General features: G+C 41.9%; 1 protein-coding gene across 4 annotated transcripts in view; it reads left to right on the top strand.

Annotated features, from left to right (window-relative positions):
* The window catches only part of C2CD2 (C2 calcium dependent domain containing 2), a 66613-nt gene that overhangs the window by 26634 nt on the left and 18235 nt on the right, over nucleotides 1-21744 (top strand). For 3 of the 4 annotated variants that reach the window (XM_080919343.1, XM_080919345.1, XM_080919346.1), the window contains exons 3-11: nucleotides 2768-2887; nucleotides 4941-5045; nucleotides 8903-9025; nucleotides 10148-10271; nucleotides 11780-11885; nucleotides 13790-13854; nucleotides 15974-16098; nucleotides 16834-17008; nucleotides 17934-18047. In XM_080919343.1, coding sequence (XP_080775469.1) covers nucleotides 2768-2887; nucleotides 4941-5045; nucleotides 8903-9025; nucleotides 10148-10271; nucleotides 11780-11885; nucleotides 13790-13854; nucleotides 15974-16098; nucleotides 16834-17008; nucleotides 17934-18047 — 1057 coding nt within the window. The remainder of the gene's footprint in view (nucleotides 1-2767; nucleotides 2888-4940; nucleotides 5046-8902; nucleotides 9026-10147; nucleotides 10272-11779; nucleotides 11886-13789; nucleotides 13855-15973; nucleotides 16099-16833; nucleotides 17009-17933; nucleotides 18048-21744) is intronic. The other variant, XM_080919344.1, reaches the window with a different exon arrangement.

Genomic DNA, 21744 nt, shown 5'->3' on the forward strand with positions numbered 1-21744 from the left:
TTTGGATCCATTCGTCTTCTGAAGGACATCTGGGTTCCTTCCAGCTTCTGGCTATTATAAATAGAGCCGCTATGAACATTGTGGTGCATATATCTTTGTTGTGTATTAAAGTGTCTCTGGGGTATATGCTCAGAAGTGGAATAGCTGGGTCTTCAGGTAGTACTATATCCAATTTTCTGAGGTATCGCCAGACAGATTTCCAGAGTGGTTGTATTAGCTTGCAACCCCACCAACAGTGGAGAAGTGTTCCTCTTTCTCCGCAGCCTCGCCAGCATCTGCTGTCATCTGAGTTTTGGATCTTGGCCAATCTGACTGGTGTGAGGTGGAATCTTAGGGTTGTTTTGATTTGCATTTCCCTGATGGCTAAGGATGTCGAGCACTTCCTCAGATGTTTCTCGGCCATTCGGTGTTCCTCAACTGAAAATGATTTGTTTAGCTCTGTACCCCATTTTTTTTAATAGGGTTATTTGATTCTCTGGTGTCTAGCTTTTTGAGTTCCTTGTACACTTTGGATATTAGGCCTCTAGAGCTTTGGAGTCTTATGTAAGAGGTCCTCAAGTTCTTTGAATTTAGTTATTGGCCTGATTTTTTCCTAGGTTTATCCAAGTGCTTAGATGCTCTGTGTCTCTCAAAGAATGGCTATTGGGCAGCTTTATGTATCCTTGGAAACCAAACCTTCTTATGAGGTTTAAAGCAAACCCCCTCTCCCATCTCAAACCGCTTGTATTCTTAGTACAGTGCTGATGAGCTCAGTGTAGAAGGTTCTAGAACATCTTGATAGTCATGCAGCAAGGCCTTCTCTGTTTTATTATTTTAAAGCACTAAAAGGCACAGGCCCTGGGAACAACATTTCCCTGCATCAGTCATTGGTCTGTGGAGTTTCTCTGTTATCAACATTTCCAGAAAGGATTGTTTATAGAACATTTATTTTTAACATGAATCAGTGACATTTATTATCCAAACATTTTTGTTGTTGTTGTTCTAACCTTCTGTGGACTCTGGTCCACATAACCAGTCCCTGTCATCCACCTTTTGAGTGCAATGTCACAGGAATGAAAAGAAAAGCAAACCTGTTTCTTTCAGAACTGAGAAGCAAGGTCTTTTTTTTTTAAGGTGAACTCCTGCTAGGCCTATGTGCTCCTGGATTTCAGAAGCTACCATAATGGGACCCAGAGCACCTGGAGGATTTGTTAGAGTGTGTATATTGAACAACGGCAGAAGCTGCGTGTGGAAGGCCAGGGATGAGAAATAGAGTGAGGTGATGGCCTAGCTCTGCACTTTGTGCATCAGGCCTGGGAAAGTAATTATTTTCATAATCTTTCCATTTTGTTTTTAGATTTTAAGAAATATGCTGGAGAATTAAAGAATTTTCTATGACTCCCAAAGTAAACCTCAGGAATGGGATCAGCTGTTTCTTGGGGGAGACAGAGGTCTATCCTGTGTCATCTTCAGACTTCTCTATTTGTTTACTGGCCAGCTTCCTGGGGGCCTGGCCACCCTGTTGTGTAGTGCCTAGATGCCCTGTTGCTACAGCCCCTGTATACCTGGCATCTGGTCTTGGTGTACACTGGGCATGCTCAGGGTTCTTCCAGGCATGGCTGGAGTCTGACTTAGAAGTTCTGCTCCTCTAGGACTCACTGACAAAAAACACTGTGTTATTTTGGTCATAAAATCACTCCTTTGAAATACCTTATGACATTTTGTGATTTGGTTTATTGTTAATGCAATTACTTTTCTCTCTCTTCTACAACCTTGTTCTAAAATACAAGTTCATTTTATATTTGAGCTCATGTTATAATTCTGTTTCTGTTAGAGTTACTTAATTTTACAATCACCTAATACTTTATTTTTAGATTTATTCTCATATTAAAAATAATATACTAAAATTAGAAATAATTTTATGTTCTAGATAAGATTTAAATTTTTTTTCATCAGTGAATGTTAAAGTTTTTGTTTTTTGATTTTGGTTTTGGTTTTGTTGAGACATGGTTTCTCTGTATAGCCCTGGCTGTCCTGGAACTTTCTCTGTAGACCAAGCTGGCCTCAAAATCAGAGATCTGACTACCTCTGCCTCCTGATTTTAAAGGTATGTGCCACCATACCCAGCTAATTTTTAAATTTTATGCTTTTAATACCTATTAATTTCTTTTAAAGGCTTACTTTTAGTAAAAGACAGTAAGTGACTTTTCTCTCCATGAGGGTAGAAATAAATAAGTGTAGTTATTATTATAATAGTGGGGTGTGTGTATGTGTGTAGGTCAGAGGCAATTTGTGTGTGTATGTGTGCACGTGTGTGTGTGTGCTCGTGTGTAGGTTAGAGCCAACTTGTATAAGTTGGCTATTTGCTTACATCATGTTAATCCTAAGGATGGAACTCAGGTTGTTAGGTCTAGTGGTAAGCACCTATAGATGGTAACCCATCTCATTGGCCTTATCTAGGGAATTGAAAAGTAGCCATTGTGAAAAAAAAAATATAGCAGTGATTTTAAAAGAACAAAACTTTTATATATAGAATATATATATATATATGGAAAAAGCATGGCAACTAGATTTAAGCAGAACAGAATCTCTTGAGAATTCATCAGGAATCAAGGGTCTGAGGCAGTGTCTGGCTTTTACAAAGTATATGACTACTAATTCAAAGTTAAGATCCCAAATTCTTTCCTTGCTAACATAGAAAGTCTAGGTTATTCAGTGAAATGAGGCTGTCCATGGTAGGTACCATCCTGGCTGTCCTTTGAAGATTCCCTATGCCCTGTCTCTCCAGATGGTGAGCTGTCATGTGGTGGGTGAGACTCTTCAGTTCTTGGTCAGTGCAGGGCCTGCCTCCACCACAGGCTCAGAATGCCAGCTGTATGATGTTCGGCTTTCCCCATTTCATTTAAAGGTAAGGCTGTGTATATGCTATCAGTCACGGGAAATACACAGTAGTCATGACCTTGTATTCCCTACCATAGGAGGGACACAGGAGGATTCCTCCATGATGAGTTACAGGCTCTGAGTATCATTCTTATTAATTATGAGTCAGGTCATTCATTATCTTTAAACTGTACGTCACCATGAATATGACTCAGAAAAGCACACCACCACCCTGTAAGGTCTGTACCCAACATAGATGGTGACTCCCCACAGCTATGAAGTTGAAGCCTCCTCTAGTTCTTTCATCCTATATACTCTGTCCCCACTCTGAGGCCATGTGGAATTATGGCAATATTGTATATGACTGGTTGAAGGAAGTGACTAGATAACTGGGTAAGGGTCCCATGACCTAACCTGCCTATCTTGTGAAGGAATGTCAGCATTTGGGAAGCCCAGCTGTGATAATCTTTTGCAAGTGGACACAGTTGATCTGATAAAATGGTGGCAGTTTTAGGGCTACAGGACTGCAGGATAATGTTACTGTTAGCTATATGTTAGTTTTAAAGAGCTTGTGTACCACCTCACTCTTTGCTTGGTCACTGTGCCTTGTTCTTTTTCAGCTCAGTCACCATGAGTGTAGTCCTCAAAACATATCTATTGGCCCATTCTCCTTCTAACCTCTATCATTTTAAAAATGCTTTTGATTCTTTTTGGTCACCTGGAGATATAAGATGTTCTCACCACCTTAAGGTCCAGGCCCTAATCACACCTGCCAGGTCCTGTTTACTATGTCTGGCTTTATATATAAAACTTTGTGGATGAAGGCCACATGATTTTGCATACTCTACATGAGTAGGACTGTCCAATATAGGAGACCAGTCGAAGCTGCTGGAGTGGCCCAGGTGAGGGGGAAAGTGTTCTATGATACTCTCTATATAATCCCAAGACATGTGAACATGGATACTGGCCATTCCCAGAACTGACGACAGGGTGTGCTGGGTCCTTTTGCTCTCTCCACTCTCCTATGCCTTGGTGATAGAAAGAGAAGCACAGAACACAGGGGGTTCCTCATTTAAATAAGGTTAGAAGTGTCAGTAATACCTGACCTGAGGGGCTACCTGGGCAGAAGGGAGACTGGAAAGGAGTTTAGCAGGATCTTCATGTCTATTCTGGAAGAACATGGTAGAAGGCAGAAGGTGAGCTATTATCTGTTAGAACATATGACTAATGAAACACACAGGAGCTAGAATGATGGCCCAGTGGTTAAGTGCACATGCTGTTCTTGCAGATGACCTAGGTTTGGTTTCCAGCATCTTGGTGGCTTACAATCCTTCATAACTCCAGTTACAGGTGGCATCTCACCTCTTCTGGCCTCCAGGGGCACCAAGTATACATACACTATACTTACATACACACAGGCAACCCAAATATATTATCTTAATTAGTTTTCTGTTGCTGTAATAAAACACCATGACCAAAAGCAACTTGGGAGGAGAGAGTTCATTCCAGCTTATAACTCTACATCATTGAAGGATGTCAGGGTAGAAGCTCAAGGTAGGAACCTGGATGCAGGAACTGAAGCAGGGGCCATGAAGGGGCACTGCTTACTGACTTGCTCCCCATGGCTTGCTCAGCCTGCTTTCTTATACAACCGAGGACCATCTGCTCTGGAGTAGCAATGCCCACAGTGAAGTGTGCTCTTCCATATCAGTCACTAATCAAAATCTCTGCATACTTGACTATAGGCTAATATGCTATGATTTCAAGGTATGTTTAGGTTTGGGTCAAGATGACAAAAATCAACCAACACCCACATAAAATAAAAAGAAATCTTAAAAAAATAACACACAAAGAGCTTCAGTACACATCTACACAGCACACTTCATGCACATATAATATGCATGCACCTTGTACAAATACAGCACACAGTATACACATGCAATGTGCACACACATACAGCAAATGTATACACAGTATGCACATATGTGACACACGTAACAGCATCCATAAAAGATGTAGTTAAGGCTCATGTGAAAATCTCAGCTGCCCAGTAACTGTTGCTTGGTGGTTTGTTCTCATAGGTGGAATTCCATATGGAGGAGAAGAGAGAGGACATCCAGATCAGGTGGTCTTTCACCCATGTACCAGAAACAGCCATCAGGATACAGCCCCAGACCCCAGGGGAGGTCAGTCCGTAAGTTTTTGTCATTCTTTCACTGGTTTGAGGATGCATGAGTGGCTAGGGCATGTCTTGAATTGGGCAGCTTGAAAGTGTGTGTGTGGACGGGGTGCTGCTACCTACTTTCCCCATTCTGATTTAGGCCACAAGAGACAGGGCTCTGTGATAGCTTTGATAGAGAGGATGCTTTCCTTTTCACTTTCTGTGGACTCAGGGTATAAGGACAGAAGCTGGGCTGTAGTGAGTGTGTGAAATGTCCTGTGTCACCTTCCTTTATTGTACAAGGGAATTCTTTGTGTGGCTTTTATAAAATTCCCTTGTAATCCTGTTCCATTTCAACTAGGTCAGCCACTGAAGCCTCATTACAGCAGAGATGTGTGGGCTTTGCAGGGTATTTGCATAAAGATACTTTGCTTTTTCTCCTTTCATCTCACTTTTGTCTTTCTTTTCTCTTCACTTTTTCTCATGGAACCCAGGGCCTTGGACATGCTAAACAAGTGCTCCATCCCTGTCCTGTAACTATCTCAGCCTTCATATTTTTGCATAGATGTGTGCAATGTGAGGGTTTGGTTGGTTTGGCTTTGGTTTGGTTTGAACTGGCAAAGTCCACACACACACACACACACACACACACACACACACACACACACACACACAAACACACACAAATACACGCACGCAGGCGAGTGTGCATGCACACACACACACACACACACACATACACAAATACTGACTAAGGAAAATTAACTAACATGAGATTGGTAACACAGCTACCTGTGTGTGGGGGGGGGACAAGGATCTTGAACATAGAATGGTCTCCTTCTCAGAAGAAGAGATTGAACATGTTAGGGATTGTCTGTATGGACTGCAGGCCTGGACAACTGATGTCATTGTCTGAGAGAAGAAATGACAGAAGGAAGGAGGAAAGGAGAATGAATTGGGGTGAGGTCTTCTCCTTCTGCTTCTTGCTTCTCTCTGATGATGACATCATTTGTCTAGGCCTGCAGTCTACACAGGCAAGCTCAGCAATATTGAATTTCTTATGTGGAAAAGTGAATTTCTTATGTGAAGTGAAAATTACCAATCTGTGTGATTTTTTTGAGTAATTTTTCCCCCATGGGTAGCTAGCTGTGTTACTAATTAATTTGCCTCAGTCAGTGTGCAGGTATATTATTTCCCCATCTTTGTTGATTTATGTATTTATTTTTATGTGTATGGGGGTTTTGCCTGCATAGGTGTCTGTGTATCTTGTGTGTGTAGTTCCTCTATCTACTGAATAAGAAGCCATTGTGCAGGTCAGACAGAGAAACAAGAGTTCAATGTGAGGCACAGCCATAATAGGGGTTATTATTCAGCCAGGAATGGAGTAATGTGCTGGTGCATGCTGTATTCTGAGTAGCCTTGTAAATAATAAACAAATCCTGATTCAGGAGACATATGTGACATTATGACACATTCAGTCCAGAGGAGGCAATCCACAGAAAAAGGAAGATGGATGCCAGGGGTTAGAGACAGAACTCCTGATAGGATGGAGTCTGGGATTCATCTGTGAGGAGTAGTGAACACATTTAAGTGTGGATGCTTAGTACTGTGTATGTACAAATGAGCAGCGAAATGTACATTTTAAATGATTATATCATGTGTCTTTTATTTCAACTTAGGTTATCAAGGGGCCATTGAAGGGATAGGTAATGCCTTCCTGCTTCAAAGCACGTGCTCTGGACTGTTTTAACCACTTGGATTTGACTCTTGGCTCTCCTAATTATGGAATGTGTGGCTCTGACTTCTCTCTGCTTTAATTTTCTTATCTGTGAAGTGGAGGAAATGTGATATAAAGTATTAAGCTAGTTAGTACATATGTATAAGAGAAGATGGCTTCTAGTGAAAGCCATAGAAACATTAGCCATTTTGATTCTTGATATATAGAGGCCTTATGTTTTAGAGATTCAAAACATAAGGCCTACTTTTAATAGATACAGGCCAAGTTCACTGTAGGGAAACCTGGTCAGTCAGAGCACAGGCAGCCAATTGTCTTACAACAACAAAGATTGCTCCAATCTTCCTTTCTAAAGTCAGTTCCTGCTGTACATTTTGCAAGTGTCCTATAAGCCAGTGGGAACCTTGCCTATACAGTCAGATGGAGCCCCCAGTGATGGGAAATAGCACCCAAGGTGATTTGAAGCCACCTACTATAGATGGCATTGAAACCAAGGTGCTAGATCTTGGTAGAACTTGACCATCACAGCTTCTCTTCTCAAACCTCAGAAAGATGGCATGGATTTCTGGGCTGCATTAGAATAGGACCTGCCATCTTAGCAAATATCTACACAGTCCTTTTTCTCAAGAGTTAAAATGAAAGCTATAATACTGAAATAAGACACAAAGACACCAAGGTATCCTTCACATTAATTGAGATTTTAAAAATGCATACTGTAAATGGGAGTATGGTACTGTAGGCCTGTGATCCTAGTCCATGGGAGGCAGAAGCAGGAGAATCATGAGTTTAAGTCCAACTTGGGTACATAATGAGATTTTTCCCTTAAAAAACAAACAAATAAACAAACAAAACCCCAAAAACCAAGGTCTGGGGATGTATTCTAGTGATAGTATGCTTACCCAATATGGGAGAAGCCATAGACTCTATCTCTAATACTGAAAATTAAATAAAACCCAAAACCTGTACTCCAAAAGCATTTATAGCAGTAGTTCTCAACCTTCCTAATGCTGTAACCTGTTATACAGCTGTTATACAGTTCTTCATGTTGTAGTGACACCCAAATAATAAAATTATTTTATTGCTACTTTATAACTGTAATCTTGCTGTTATAAATTGTAATGTAAATATCTGATATGCAGGACAGCTAATATGTAGCCCCATGTGAAAGGCCCTTGTATCCCTAAAGGGGTTATGACCTATAAATTGAGAACCTCTGATTTATAGAGATCTGATGCACAGAACAGGACCACACACACATAAACAAGCACCAGTACCCAGATAGGAATAATGCAATATAAGTCCCAGGAAGCTTACTGTGGTCCCTTCACAAGCTTTACATGGGGTACTGGACCTTGACATCCTGAATATGGGAGATGTCTGGGTTACAGAGTGGTAGCAGTTAAGGTTTGATTCTTAACTTGATGGGATCTGTGGAAACAATATTCCAAACAATCATTGAGGAAGTTTCAATTGAGATGGAAAGACCCCTCCTAAATGTGGGCAACACCATCTGATAGGCTGGCGTCCCAAGCATGAATAAAAAGGAGAAGCAAGTTGAGTACCAGCATTCATCTCTCTCTGCCTCTTGATACACACTATAGTTAGCTGCTTCACATTCTTGCTACCTTGCCTTTCCTGTTATGATAGATTGTGCCTTAAAACTGTGAACCAAAATGAGCCTTTCTTCCTTAAATTGCTTTTGTTAAAGCAACAAACCAGATAACCAATACAGCTACAATCAAAAGATCCAATAACTGAAAGCAGCACATATTTATTGCTGTTCAGTGTTTGGGGCTTGGAGTCTTTGCACAGCTTGTCTGGTCCTAAGCCCTAGCTCTATCCAATTCTGAATGGGCTGTGCTTCTCTGCAGCTCAGGGTCCTCTTCAGCCCCACATAGTTGGTGACATGACTAGTTCATTATGTACTAAGGTCCCCAATTTCTCACTGGTTCTGCTCCTGAAGACTGCTGCCATTCCTGGCTTGTCATGTGCTAGCAGGACAGTTGTAGTACTAGAGATAAGAGCTAGCATCAAACCAAATCATCAAACCAAAGTTGAATGAATGATGTCTGATGGTTTAACATCTAGCATACCTATCAGATACTTGTATCTGGCATGCAGTGATTTGATGACCTATCTCTTTCCAGAAGCAGGTGCTCGAGGTAAACAGGCTTTCTGAAGCCCTTGAGGATCTTTTCAAGCACCTAGTTAATGCTGCTTCTCCATCTGTTTTTCTGAGCACCAAGCCCATGCAGGTCAAAGAAACTCAGGTAAGCCCAGATCACAGGACACAGGAGATTCTGAGCTAGTGTTTCTACTGCCTTCACTTTCCATGGTGGGGCTGACATTGCACAGACAGATATTACCCATGGTTTAAGAATATAGTCTCAAGATCAGAGCTCCATATTGGGAAAGGTTGCCAGGGCACTCATTGCTGAAGAGACTGATTAAGGATTACACCTGCTCTCAACCACAGGCTTTAATATGCATAGACATGTCCATGTTCACACACGTGAGCCCCCACACATATGTAAACACCCATACATACATGTATACATACACATGAAGGAAAGAAAAAATAGCTAAATATATACAACTGACAAAGTGTCCAACTCATCCCAGTGCTTTAAGGAAGTTTATAGTCCTTCCTGGCCTTTGGTATCCTTCTCTCACAGAAGGGAAGAACATGGTTCATAACAGTGCTTGTAGGTGGTACCCATGAGTGTTTCTGAAGATGTTAGTAACTATGCTCTAAGAAGTGTCTCAAGTTCAGTCAGCACCCAGGATAGCTCCTGCATGACTTTCACTGTTCAGAGCCCAGCACTTCTCAGAGAACCTTCTGAAGTCTTAGGTTCTTGTGCTAAATTTAAGAGCCCCTGTGAGCACTGCCAGAACAGCCAGTACCTGATGCCCTTCTGAGAATGAAATAATTCTGCACCTGCCTCTGTCCTCTTGCTTGTGCAATACCAGGGGTTCATAGCTGTTCTTCCTGTTACTGGAGGCAGGAAGTGATCACAAGCTCACAGCTATTTATACCTAGATGTTGTCTTGTCTAGCACCACAGTCTGAAGACCAACTCAGTATCTAAAGCACCACTTCTGGGTCTGAATATGGAACCATGTGCTGGCTAGTCTTCACTGCCTTGGAAAGTAGACCACAAGCAGACTTTGAACAGGGTCATCACTATTTGCAGGTTCTTCATTGGGATAGAAAAGGCTCACTGCAGAAGCAAGAGAACCTCTCCATGAGATAGGAGTGTCAATTCTAAGCTGACCCCAGAGATCAGGTGCTCTGTTCTAATATTCCTGAAGATACTGCCCCATATAGAAGCCAGTATCCCTGGCAAACCCCTCACATCCTCACACCTGTTTCCCTGCTTTTTTTCCCTACAGACTCTACAGTGCACTTCCTCCACTGCTCAGGAACCCTGCCCTCCCAAACCTCCAAGAGCTCATGAACTAAAATTGCAGGTGAAGAATATCAGAGTTTCCCTGCTAAACCACCCTGGTGCTTCAGGTGAGTGCTGGTGCTGCCAGGACCTCATGGTGGCTTCCCACACTGTGGGAGAGACCTTCCTTGACTAGGGATGGTGGACTCTCATGTAGCAACCTGATTTGGTCTACAGTGTGATCACTGCCTTCCTTGGCAGAAATATAGTAAAAAAAAACTTGGTCTTTGGCTAATGGGCTTAGTGTCCAAAGGCCACAAGCTGTAACCCCCTGAGCACAATGAGCAAATGTGGCTGGTAGTGGCCAATCATGTATATCCAGAAAGTTTGTGGAAAGGATTCTAAATGTTCCAGATTCAGAGACAGGGCAGGTATTTGAAACAGTAGCAATGCAAGTAACGAACTCTGATTGTTATACAGGACATACATGCCATAAAGCATCACATGGCACCCCATAAAGATGCAGCTAAATTCATCTGTATGTACATGAGGGCCAAGAGAAAGCAGTATCATGGTTGCTGTTTTCAGCCTGACAGTTTCTTTTTTTAAACGGAGCCAATGAATTCATGTTGAGTATCCCTCTGAGCAGTGCAGCTTATGCTGTCTAAAAGGGGGTTTATGGGGGTTCTGTGCCTCTGGTGCTGCTAATAGGAGGAAGGCAGCTGTGGGATCATGGTCTTCCCCAGGATTCCCAATGGTTACTGAAGCCCCCCATGAGAATGGAATGAGGTTCTGTCATTGTTTAAGAATGCTAGGAATTCTGGTCACAATTTGCAAAGGTTCTTCTAGTTTACAATGCATAAAAGAAGCTTCATTTGAACTAAGTCTTTACAAAGATGGCTGTAGCTAATGTTTTTGGTACAAGTGCTTACATATTGGTTTTCATACCTGAAACACTAGTGGCTAAGTGGGTCCCCTGGACTACCAGGCAGGGGTGGGGTCCCAGCCTGGGGTGCTCATGCTATAAAACCAGATCCCATTCCCTAACCATACTAAGATGTTCCCCTATCTGGAAATGGATCTGAGTCTTCCCTTAAAGAGTAACTGTGAAAGTACCTTACCTGAAACATGAGGACTTCAGGACTGATGCTATAGAGGAAACATTGTTTCAGAGCAGGAACAGCTGTGAGATGTCACAGTGTCTATACCAAGTACCCCCATAGGATCTTGATTAGATAAGGAATGAAAACACTTGTTTGTTATGAGATATGGATTGTCTGTGAGGTGCAGCTACACTTTAAGCTTAGTACCAACCATCTTTTGGGTAGGCTGTTAGTCTAGTCTAAAGAGGAATCAAGCCTTAGCACATAGCATGTTGCTCCTAGGTGAGGCTTCATACCTGGGAGTCCTGCCTACTTCTAGGATTGATGAATTAATAGAAGTAAGTGGGACACTGGGGTCAGTCCAGAGCTGTTACCACCAGGTTATTTGAGAGTGTGTAAATGGAAAATGACATAAAGGTCTCTTGGTTGAGATTTGTTTTTCAGTTAATTTACCCTTTCTTGTGTGGTTAAGCAAAGTTTTAATGCAATTAAAAGCCAAAAGCCAAATAAAACCTTGCTTCATCTGATCACAGGCATTAGCCATGTTTGTGTGGCCCAGCTGAATGATCCTACACAGCGATTCATCAGCACCCTAGTGAGAAACACTACTGACCTCAGTTGGGAGGAGGAATTCACCTTGTGAGTACAGCCTGCATCATCAGAGGCCTGGTGGTGACAGCTATGTCTGCTCAAGATGGACAGATACTGGAGTCATTGTATAGCACTGTTTACCCTAAAAGTTATTAAATAAATGAAAACAAGTTGTCCTGAGTTTCTGAACGACAGCCAGCCCCGTGTCAAACATGGACTTCTTTTTAAAGGCAGCTCCAGGGATCATCCTTCTCTTTCTTTATTGAGACAAAGGACTCTTAAGGGATTCCCTGCTTCCTTTAGCAGCCAGCCACACAGAGTAGAAGGAAGCCTCCAACTGATGCCAGCCTCTGGTGGAGAAAATAGAAAAGGGACATGAAAACCATTTATAAATAACAGTATAAAGATCTTAAATAAAAAGTCATCATGTAGGATCCAGTGATGAATGCATTAAAATGCATCTATTTGGGAGGTATGACTCTGGTCAAGAGCATTGGCTGTTCTTGCAGATGTAGGTTTGGATCCCAGAACCCATATGATGGCTTTCAAACATTCCAGGGGATCTGATACCTTCTTCTGGCTTCTGTAGGAACCAATCATGCATGTGGTATACATACATAAAGGCAAAACATGGACATGCATAAATATATCTACAATGTTTATATAGCCATTATATTAAAAATAAATAAATCCAAGCTGGGTGTGGATGCCTTTAATCTCAGCACTTGGATAGCAGAGGTAGAGGCAGGCAGATCTCTTGAGTTTAAAGTTGGCCTGGTTTACATAGTGACTTCCAGGACACTCCTAGCTATCTAGAGACTCTGTCTCAAAAACAAAAAATAAATAATAAATCCACTTGAGTTTGTACAAGAAATGTAAAGCTGGCTTAATATAAGAAAATTCATTAATAACTTCCACTGTCAGTAAATCATAGAAGAAGGTAAACTGCCTGTCTTCACTCCTGCCCCAAAGAGAGTCAGTAGTGTTTAGTACTGGCTCCCAATTTTGAAACATTTAACTAGGACAAATTCATGAACACTTTTGTAATAGGAGTTTAAAATCTCACCATCAATGATTGTTCAAAGCTGCAGACCACTGGCGTCAGGACAGGATGATCTTGATCTAGACAAACTGATTAGTGCACTTAGAAAAGAAAATGCAATGACAGAAATGATGGGCAGATCATGGAAAGGAAGCCAGCGATACAGTCCAGTGGGTAAAGACACTCGCTGCCTACTCAAAAATGATTCCCAAGATTTCAATTTTCAGGACCTCCAACTGTGTGAAAATCTCCATTTATTTACTGGAAAGGACTCTACTAATAAACAGTCTATCTGTAGGGACTTAGATGAATACAATTTTGTAAGGCCAAGGCAGCAGAGTACTAGACACCTGCCAAAAATGCAATTGTTTTACACTCTGATATCCCCAGGGAATCGCCTAAAGCTGTTAAAGGTGATGGTGGACATAGCATGGAAGCAGAAATACTGCATGGATCTTAAGCAAAAGATAGGAAGGAGGAGAGAGGCTTATTGGGATACTCTAAGTTTTATACTCAGTTAATTATACATAGTTGTGCTTATAAAATGGTAGCGGTGACATATGGCTTTTAATTTTAAGTTAATAAAAATTAACCAAATGAAAGCAAGGTCTCAGTCTGTACTGCCAACCTGTCATGTACTACACGGCTGTTGTATTAGCTGTATCTAATATATTTCTTATGTCCAAATGGTGTTCCATGGGTTCCCGCTGAAAAGCCAACTCCTCGGTTCATCAGTGGCTATTTCTGAACTATCAAGCTGCAAGCAGTGTGTTTTTAATGACTGACAACCTTGTGTTCCTTCATATAATATATATATTATTACACACATATACATGGCAGGGTGTGTGTGGAAACTCAACCCTATAGCATTGAGTTTTGGATGGTTCACATGGGTCTGTTCTTTTTGCAGTGAGCTGAATGCCAAATCCAAGGAGCTGCTCCTGCAGATCTCACAGGATAAGTGCTCCTCAGAAGGTGGGTGGTGAACATGTAGAGGAGTGCTCCAGATGAGCACTCTGACCTAGGCTCTGGAATGTGGAGGGGAGAAACCCTGCAAAGGAGGCAGCCTTCTCCTCTGAACCACAGGTCTCCCAATGGAATTTTTGGTACAAAGTTAAGCATCAACAATGTCATTCATTTGGGGGCCATGCTTGTCTGTTTTGTAAACTTTCTCCTTTATTTTTATGTGTGTGTGTGTTGCCTGCCAAGTATGTCTGAGCATTATGTGCATGTAGTGCCTACAGTGACCACAAGAGGGTGCCAAATCTTTCAGGAAAAGATGGTTGTGAGTTGCCAGCCTGGAAACTTCTAGAATAGCCAGCACTCTTCACATTTAATCATCTCTCCAGTCTCTACTTTTAAAATCCAGACTCTTTCTTCAATAATTTTTAAATTATAGGAGAAATTTCAAACCATTCTAGACTTAATGGACTTCCTTAAATTTTTTTTTAATTAAAAAAAAAAAAAAAAAGAAAAAAGTAACAAGTGGTGGTTTACTCCTTTAATCCCAGCACTTGGGAGGCAGAAGCAGGTAGATAGCTGTGACTTTGAGGCCAGCCTGGTCTACAGAGCAAGTCCAGGACAGCCAAGGATACACAGAGAAACCCTGTCTCAAACAAACAACACATTTTCCCATCATAGCAATTGTTAGCCCTGGCAGCTCCTGTCCGATTGCCCCTCTCTATAAGTTTTAGCTGATGTTTCCCTACAGATTAAACCCCTTGGCTGAATTTAAAATAGACACATGAGGGCTGGAGAGATGGCTCAGCTATTAAGAGCTCTGACTGCTCTTTCAGCAACCACATGGTGGCTCACAACCATCTGTAATGGGATCCAGTGCCCTCTTCTGGTGTGTCTGAAGACAGCTACAGTGTACTCATATAATTAAAATTTAAATATATCTTTTTAAAAAAATAGACACATGATTTAGACAGAGGAAATCAACAGTCCAGGGTAAAGTCATCAACATAATCATGGACTTGTATGTGTACCTGGGTTTACATTGGTAGTGTTGATGTTTGTTAGATTCTTTTGTTTTTACATTTAGTGGTGTGTCCTGTATAGATCAGAGGACAGCTTGTAGGAGTTGATTCTCTCTTTCCATTTTGGGGGTCCTAGAAATCAAGTATAGTTTGTCAGGTTTGGTGACAAGTGCTGATCTTGCTGATCCTTAAATTATTTTTTATTCATTTTGTAGTGCTGGGCTTCAAGCATGTTAGATAAGTGTTGTACCATTGAGTTATACTCTCAAACCTCTTGGATGTTAAAATCCATATAAACATTAAAGTTGAGAAGGAAGAGACCATTGAAGGCAAGAGACTGACCAAATGATCATGTTTTAGTTACCATTAAGAGTTCTGTTCTAGCCTTTTGGAATCTGCTGTCTTTAGATGCCTGGGGAGGTAATAAGAAAAATCTTCCCTTCCTTGAGTGGATATATGGGATACCCTGCATCAGACTACCTTTGACTTCTCATTCCTCCTGGTCCCTGCTCCTGGTGACCACCCTCCTTCATTCCAGGGCAGCCTGGTGGAGTCTGCAAAACTGCAGCTTTATAGAAACCATGCAGAGCATGTCCACGCAGACTGTGTTTAAACTCTATTTGCCCTATTGCTTATAATCTTTGTTTGATTAGTCATTACACTCCTATCTGTCTCCTTCTTCCTCCATTCTTACTCTCTCTCTTCCTCTTATTCTTGCTTTTCACATACAGGGCACACATTCTATAGGTCACTGTCATCATGCCTTGTCCCCTTCATCCTCCCTGGTATGTTTTGCCCAGGACGTTTAGTAGCTTTTCATTTCCTTTTATGCTACACCACTACCACCATCACCAGCACCACCACCACCACCACCTTCACCACACTATTTTCCAGTTTCTGTCAGTGGTTCAAAGATTATTGGTGTAGTTCTACACCCTGTGTGATTTAGATATTGCCTTTGCCAGGCCTGGTACATAACCTCAGTCCCTCTGGAATGCCCACAGCCTCTTTATGTTTAGTGATACTGACACTGTGTAGTGAACCTAACAGAATATCCCTCAGGTTGTGTGACTGGAAACATCACCATTGTTCTCTCTTGTCTTCCACTCTAGGTCTATTGGGCATAGCAACTATTCACCTGGACTTATTTAGGAAGCAGCCTAATGGCCCACAGACCTTCAGACTGGTCAGTGGGACAGAGCCTGACAGCTTGGTGTTGGGTTCAGTCACTGCAGAGGTATGATGGCATGTTTTCTGCTGCTACAGTCATCTCCTGCCTGCCAGGGTTCACTGTTGCTTCCATATAACATACTGAGCTCACCCAGGATGCTCTGTTCTCAGCATGGGTTTCAGGCTCAGGTGGATACATCTTGCTAGGGCTGGCTTAAGCTGGCTGCTGTAGGAGATGACATTTCCCAGTGTCATTTCAGCTAACCCAGATGCCCTCCTTTAAAAAAAAATTCTTTGCTGGATCATGCTTAGAGTTTGATGAATCTGAGCCTGGCTCTCTTGGGTCTTTGTCAGTCCAGGTCTATTAAAAAAAAATTAAGTATCATGGGTGAATAAACTAGAGGTTATTGGGGGAGGGAAAAGCCAGTATTTTACAGCTAAGTCAGCCTGTTGCTACTATCTTCAGAGTACATATCTGCAGGTCTATAGCTATAGTTTGCACCAACCAGCCTGAAAATATTCAGGGAAAAATAAAAACCCAAACTACATCAGACTGAAGAAGTATATGTCTTTTGTTCTTACCATAATTCCTTGAACAGTACAGAAAAATAGTTATTCCCTTACATTTTTGTTGTATTTGGTTTGAGGGTCATCTAGAGGTTATTACTATACCAGAAAAGGAAATGGGTATTCTGTGCTCTCGTGACAACATGTTCTGTGGGTGGTAGCTTAATGAGTGTGGGAAGCAGCTGTCCATGGAAGCTCCTCTGTGTTTCAAACTAAATGTCTATCTTTGCCACAGTTTTCTTATATAGAACCTGGTGAGCTGAAGTCCTGGCCAGCTCCTCTCCCTATTTCTGCTGCAAAGATAGAAAAGGACCGTACAGTGATGCCATGTGGGACTGTGGTCACCACTGTCACTGCTGTGAAGACCAAACCTCGCTTTGACACTGGGAGGGCATTCCCACTGAGCTCAGGTAAGACCAGAGTGCAGTCTCATTGCAGGAGATCCACAAGCTACCAGCCTCTGTTGGTGGGGCTAACCCTGCAACAGTGAGGACTGTGGGTTTCAGCACCAAGGCTTAGCAAAGAAGTTTGGTGGCTTAGAAAGAAAGAAGGTGGAGGCAGGGGAGGGAGGTAGGGAAGAAGAGATGAGAGTGGAGAGCAGGTAGGGAAAGATGGGAGAGAGAGATAGAGATGTGGAAATCATTACTCCATCACACTCATGATTATAAAAAGTCTAATACAGGTAATTGAATTTATGTTAAACACTACTGATAAAGTGAGGATGTAGCTCAGTTGGGCAGCATTTATCTAGCATAAACGAAGCCTTGGATTGGATTCCAGAATTGTATCAAGTAGACATAGTGGTACACATTTATAATCCCAGAACTTAGAAAATGTAGGTAGGAGGATCAGGAGTTTAAAGTCATTCTTGCCTAACATAAAATATTATCCATCCTGGGATATATGATGCCATATCTCAAAAAAAAAAAAAAAAAGCATTTTGGCTTTTTGTTTTGGTTTTGTAAGTGGGGCCAGCACAAACCATTCCTTTGCAATATAGCTGGCCCCTGAATGGGGGAATGAAAAATACATTGTTATTTTATTGGCATATTGTGTAAGGGAACCATCTTTCCAAAGCAGCTTCCATGTCACAGGTCAGGGACCCACAATTCATATGAGAATTCCAGTTTTATTAAAATGTCACTGAAGTTTTACTCCAATCTACACCTCCAGTCCCACTTTTGCCAACACAGTGAAAGAATAGAGGGTGCAAATTTAAAGCCCATCTCCAGCCAGTAATAACTGCAGGGCCTCAAGGTAGGAGTTTCCTCTAGCTTTCTAGAATCTTCTGTTGAAAAATTGCATGCCCTTGCTGATGGAGTTTTGTTCTTGCAGAGTCCCCTGTGAGGACACCTATCAAAGTGAAGGTCATTGAGAAGGACATCTCTGTCCAGGCCATTTCGTGCCACAGTGCCCCCGTTAGCAAGACATTCTCCTCTTCAGACACGGGTAAAATATCTGCACTTCTGAGCTTTAGGAGTGAATATTTCCTCTTCCCCTACCCACTTGGGGAGTCTTTGGTTTAATGACAAATAGAAAATGAAAAAGTTGGGAATGTCAGGTAAAGGGAGACTGAGAACAGAGCTGGGTTCCTAATAGATATGTGGAGCACTTTAAAAAATAAGCAGGTAGTAGGGGCCCCAATTTTTAACTTTACCAAAGCTAGCTTATCATTTGGCATGTGGATGATATCAGTGCCACTGGAGATAGCGTGGACTGGATGCTGTGCTTTGTCCACACTGTCCACTCAAGTATTTAAGTGTAGTTTTCTGAGCTCACTGGGTGCTTCTTTTAGTTATTTTTGCATAGCTGTAATCAAACCTTTAACAGAAACAGATTCATGTTGTGAAAGCTTATTTTGGCTCCAGTTTCAGTCCATCCTATGGTGGGGAGAGGCATGACAGTATAAACACATAAGGAGTTAGTATCACATTAGCCCAGGAAGTAAAGATATTCTAAACCCAGGGCTATCCCCTTCAAAGACCTGTACCTAGTGTCAGATGTCTGCCAGCTAGGCCCCACCTTCTAAAGATTCCATAGTCTCCCAAAATAGTGCCATTGGCTGGGGAACAAGTATTTAGAACATGAGCCTGTGGGAGTCATTTGATATCTAAGCCATAGTATTGCACCCTGGCCCAAAGATTCATAATCATCTTATAATGCAAAATGCAATTTGTTTACCTTTAAGAGTCCCCATAAACTTAATAGTTCCAACAGTGCTCAAGGATCTAAGTTTGGAGTTTTGTTTTTGAGACTCAAGGATGTCACTTAGCTATGAGGTCCTGTAAAATCAAAAAGACTGCAAGGATACAGAGTAATTGTGCCCATTCACAAGTGAGAAATGAAAAAATGGAAGGAAATTTTAGACTAGAGGGAGAATGAACCCTAGCAGGGCACTGAATGCTTTAGTCCTGTGTCTTGCATTTAATGCATGTGGTGGAAATGATCTGAGAGAATTCCAGTCCTGGACCTTTGCCATTTGCAGCCCATGTGGCCTGTCTCTTGGGCTAGCTCCACTCATTACCTACAGCTTTCCTTGGGATATGTCTCATGGTCCTGGCATTGCCAACATCCTGGGGTCTCTACTGCAGTTTAGGCTTCATTCTTAGAGATTTTGTCTAATAAGATTCTCCCACAGGAAACCTTGAATGAATAGTACTTGGCCCCACATACTTTCCGTAATCTAGGTGCAACATTTTATGATCCTATAACTCTTTTTACTGCATGCTTGAAAACCTAGCCCCATGTGCACAACACTAAGTTTCACTGATCACTTGATATGTAGCTAGGCCTCCTTGTATCATAACCACAGTGGATTCTGAGTACCTAGATGAGTGAACCTGTGGCACATTTCTCTGTGCAGTTCTATTCTATCTTTCTAACATAAGTATCTTTTAAATGATTGTTGTTTTATATGCTAGAAGTATCAGGGGGTCTCACTAACTCCTGATATGTCCTGAGAGCATCCTTTCTACATCCTAGTGCAAACTATTTGACTTCTTCCTAATGGTGCTTGGATACCTATGGTCATCTGCCACTTGCTTTGGCAGTTTGAGATATTCTTCTTTCCTAGCCAAATACTTCATTTTTCATGTCTTTCTGCTCTAATTTCTATTCTAAGACCCCACTGTAAGCCTGGCTAAAAGCAGCCAGTAGTAACCATGCCATAGCCTGAACGTTGTGCCATGAATTCCTTTGAATTCAGCCACTTTATAGTTTTCAGAACATAGGTAAAATATAGAAAAATTCTGTACCACAATGTAACACAAATGGTCTCTGTGTTTTTCGCTATTTCTCTCAGCATTCAGGTCTTCCTGAATACACTAACAGGAATAAGTCTAAGGTCTACTCACAGTATTCTAGAACTTTTCTCCTCCTTTAAAAATATTTTTGTTTTGATACAGTGTATCTTGATCATATCCACCCATAACTCCCCAGCCCCTGTCTTCTCACAACTGTCCCTCCACCAACACCCCCCGACCTCATGTCTTATTCTGATTTTTATAAACCGAGTCCCTGGATGTATATGGGGCCATCCACCAGAACATGGGTAACCTACCAGTGACTACAATCCTTGAAGAAAAGTGACTTCCTGTCCCTAGCAGCCATTAACTCCCAGTAGCCCTTCAGCTAGGACCAGGGCCTATGAACACAGTCATGCATGTGGAATGTTGACTGTCTTGATCTTGTGCAAGTAATCACTGCTGCTGTGCTTCATGAGTACAAAGGCCATTTCATATCCAGAGAACAGCCGTTTACAGCACACTTTTCTAGCCTCTAGCTTTTTCCTCCCCTTCTTCCAGTGTGTTCCCTGAGCATTGGAGAGGTCATATATTCTCAGAAGTTTTCCTTTTATGAGTCTCTGAAATGACTGCTGCCAAAGGGGGCTTCTCTGACAAAAGTTGAGGTCAACACTAATTTGAATGAAAACAAATATTTCTGACCTATGTCCACTTAGCAAAGCAACAATAGACTGCTCCTTCCCAACCCTGGGCTTTTGACCAGGTTTATAGGATCAGGGGTCAATTTCTTCCTGTGCAGCGTTACCTTGTGGTAGTCATGCTGCTATTGCACTAGTAGATACGCCTTGCCTGTCAGGTCAGTATAAAAGAATGTAGTTTCTGCTGTGTAAGCCCACTGATTCTTTTTCTCCCCCAGCTTCCTGCATAGCACCTTCTAGCAGGAAAGGGGTTTTCAGGTCAGTTCCAGCTTTCTCTGTGTTCTAACTGAAAGTGTGTCTGGTCTTCAGCAGTAGGTCTTACCTTCTAGTTATGGTGAGCAGAAAGCAATGGCAGTAGCCTGTGTCATTTTGTGAGCCTCTAGGGCTTCTTCAGGGGGTTTCTAGTTCACATCTCCAAATTCTTCCACATTCTTTCTACAAGTCAGTTCCAAACACCCAAACCACATAGGTTTCACAGATGCAACAACCCACTTTTGTACCAATATTCTGGATTATTTTGTATATTCTGTATCACTATAACAATGGGATCTGAAAGAAACAGTATAATAGAGGAAAGAATTGTTTTCACTCACTGTTTTATAAGTAAATGCATGGAAGCCAGAGTGTGTGACAAAGCCTGCTCACATCATGACTAACCAGGAAGCAGAGAGGAAATTCTGGAACTAGGGCCTGGGCTAACCTTCAAGGGCATCAAGGTTCCATCCCCAAAGGGACCACTATCCAGAGTAGCACCACCATCTCAGAAGGCCCTCTAAACACTGCCCTCTGGGGGACATTTCACATTCAAGCTGTGATAGTACCAATTCTGTAATTTTAGAATTATTTTTAGGTAATCAACATCCTGAACAGGTATCTTCCTGTCTATAAGTCAGTTTGAGGACCTGAGTTTGATCTCCAGCATCCACCTTAAAAGTAAGGAGTGGCTGAGCAAGCCTGTAAGCCCAGCTCTGGGGCCAAGTGTGTGATTGTAGAAACCAGCCCCTGTGATCTGTGGCCATGGCCAATATCCTGCTCCTAAAACAATTTCATTGTCCTGGTTCCTTCATTTGCTTCTGCAGTCCTGGGAATCAAACCTTGAGCCTTTTGCATGCTATGCAAGTGCTGTATCATTGAACTACACCCTGAACCCCTTTTGTCATGTTTAATTTTGCCTTAGCAGAATAGTATATGCTTAAGTTCAAACTC

The sequence above is a fragment of the Micromys minutus genome (assembly GCF_963924665.1).
Source record: "Micromys minutus genome assembly, chromosome: 7".
In the NCBI taxonomy this organism is placed as follows: Eukaryota; Metazoa; Chordata; class Mammalia; order Rodentia; family Muridae; genus Micromys; species Micromys minutus.